This window comes from Hylaeus volcanicus, chromosome 9, assembly GCF_026283585.1.
Source record: "Hylaeus volcanicus isolate JK05 chromosome 9, UHH_iyHylVolc1.0_haploid, whole genome shotgun sequence".
NCBI lineage: Eukaryota > Metazoa > Arthropoda > Insecta > Hymenoptera > Colletidae > Hylaeus > Hylaeus volcanicus.
In genome coordinates, this window is record NC_071984.1 from 1264796 (window position 1) to 1266397 (window position 1602).

Below are 1602 nucleotides of genomic sequence, written 5' to 3' on the forward strand. Positions count from 1 at the left end.
TTAGAAGCCTCTAACTCCTCTATATCCAAGCTTAGAAGCCTCTAGATTCCCTACAGTCAAACATAGAAGCCCCTAGATCCCCTATAGTCAAATTTAGAAGCCTCTAGCTCCCCTATATCCAAGGTTAGAAGCCTCTAGATCCCCTATAGTAAAATTTAGAAGCCTCTACATCCCCTACAGTCAAATTTAGAGGCCTCTAGCTCCCCTATATCCGAGCTCAGCACCCTCTAACCCCCCCCCCCCCAATAACTAGCACCTAGCACCCTCTACCCTCCTATAACTGAGCTCAGAACCCTCCAGCTATCTGTGTATGAACCCAATACCTTCATGAATCTACCCTCTATCATCTAAACTACTTATTTATCAAGACTCCACCATTCTGTCCCAATAAGCGAGGTTCTACCACGATCATATATCGATCTAGTACCGGTGGAGTATCCAGGTGAGGTGGAATCATGGCAACCGATGGACGTCGATGCGCCATTCTCGGTGGTTGTCGTTCCAGCCGGGGACGGAGACGTCGAAGACTGTTGACGGCCGCTCGAGTGCCTCTGGTGATGCCTGTAGTGACCCGCCGTGGCGGCCGGCGTGGCGCACAGTAGGTCGTTCAAAATGTGAATGATAGTGCTTATGTCTCGCTTCGGACGTCCGTGTCTGTCTTGAAGGGCTGGGTTCAGGGTCCCACTAAACGTACCGGAGTAGACGCCTTTTCCGTGGTGATTCATACTCTCTATTATTGCACCTTGCCTGCGTCTTGAGTTTTCCTGTGTTTGAAAAAAGCTTAGTTAGGATTGTTATGTATTTATTCGTCGGTTGTATATCATTTAAGAATACTGGCATTTTTAGGCAGTAGTTGTGATAATTGCATGCACTGCACAGTGTTTTTCATACAGAAATCATGGACCTGTATAGGCCCTCTTGGGATCTGTTCAACGCTACTCAAAAACAGAGCTGTACATTATTGACACTTGGCACTCGAGAGGTGACTTTTAGTCACTGTTAGGTTCCACGCAGCAATCTACAATACCTAATGTTTCTTTAGGTTTCATTTCTTTGGAGCTCAAAGTGTCGATAAAATGATTGTTAATGAGGTAAAGGTGACCTTATTCTCAAATCTAGATAGCTTAGAATTCATGGCAATAGAATGCTAAGAAACATCTCGAGTTGCTGGCAAATACCAGAAAAAAAGGCCTCAAGTGCAAAGGGTTAATTGCTAGACTCTGGATCTTTATGCAAAATAAAATCTTTGCTAATGTACCTACAATAATAGAACTTAACCTGCAAAATATTATAATGTGAACTTTACTTTCATTATTTTTATATTCTTGCACATTGCGTGCATTTTGTAGCTTTTTGTACTTCCTATAAGTTTTTCAGAAAGGCCTCGAGGGCAAAGGGTTAATTACTAGACTCTGGATCTTTATGCAAAATAAAATCTTTGCTAATGTACCTACAATAATAGAACTTAACCTGCAAAATATTATAATGTGAACTTTACTTTCATTATTTTTATATTCTTGCACATTGCGTGCATTTTGTAGCTTTTTGTACTTCCTATAAGTTTTTCAAACTTCTCATAAATGCATAAAAATCCACAGTCTT

General features: G+C 41.5%; 1 protein-coding gene across 3 annotated transcripts in view; it reads right to left on the bottom strand.

The window, feature by feature from the left end:
- Positions 1-1602, bottom strand: part of LOC128881873 (midnolin-A) — a 19155-nt gene that overhangs the window by 2397 nt on the left and 15156 nt on the right. For all 3 annotated transcript variants that reach the window (XM_054133253.1, XM_054133252.1, XM_054133254.1), the window contains exon 4: positions 428-764. In XM_054133253.1, coding sequence (XP_053989228.1) covers positions 428-764 — 337 coding nt within the window. The remainder of the gene's footprint in view (positions 1-427; positions 765-1602) is intronic.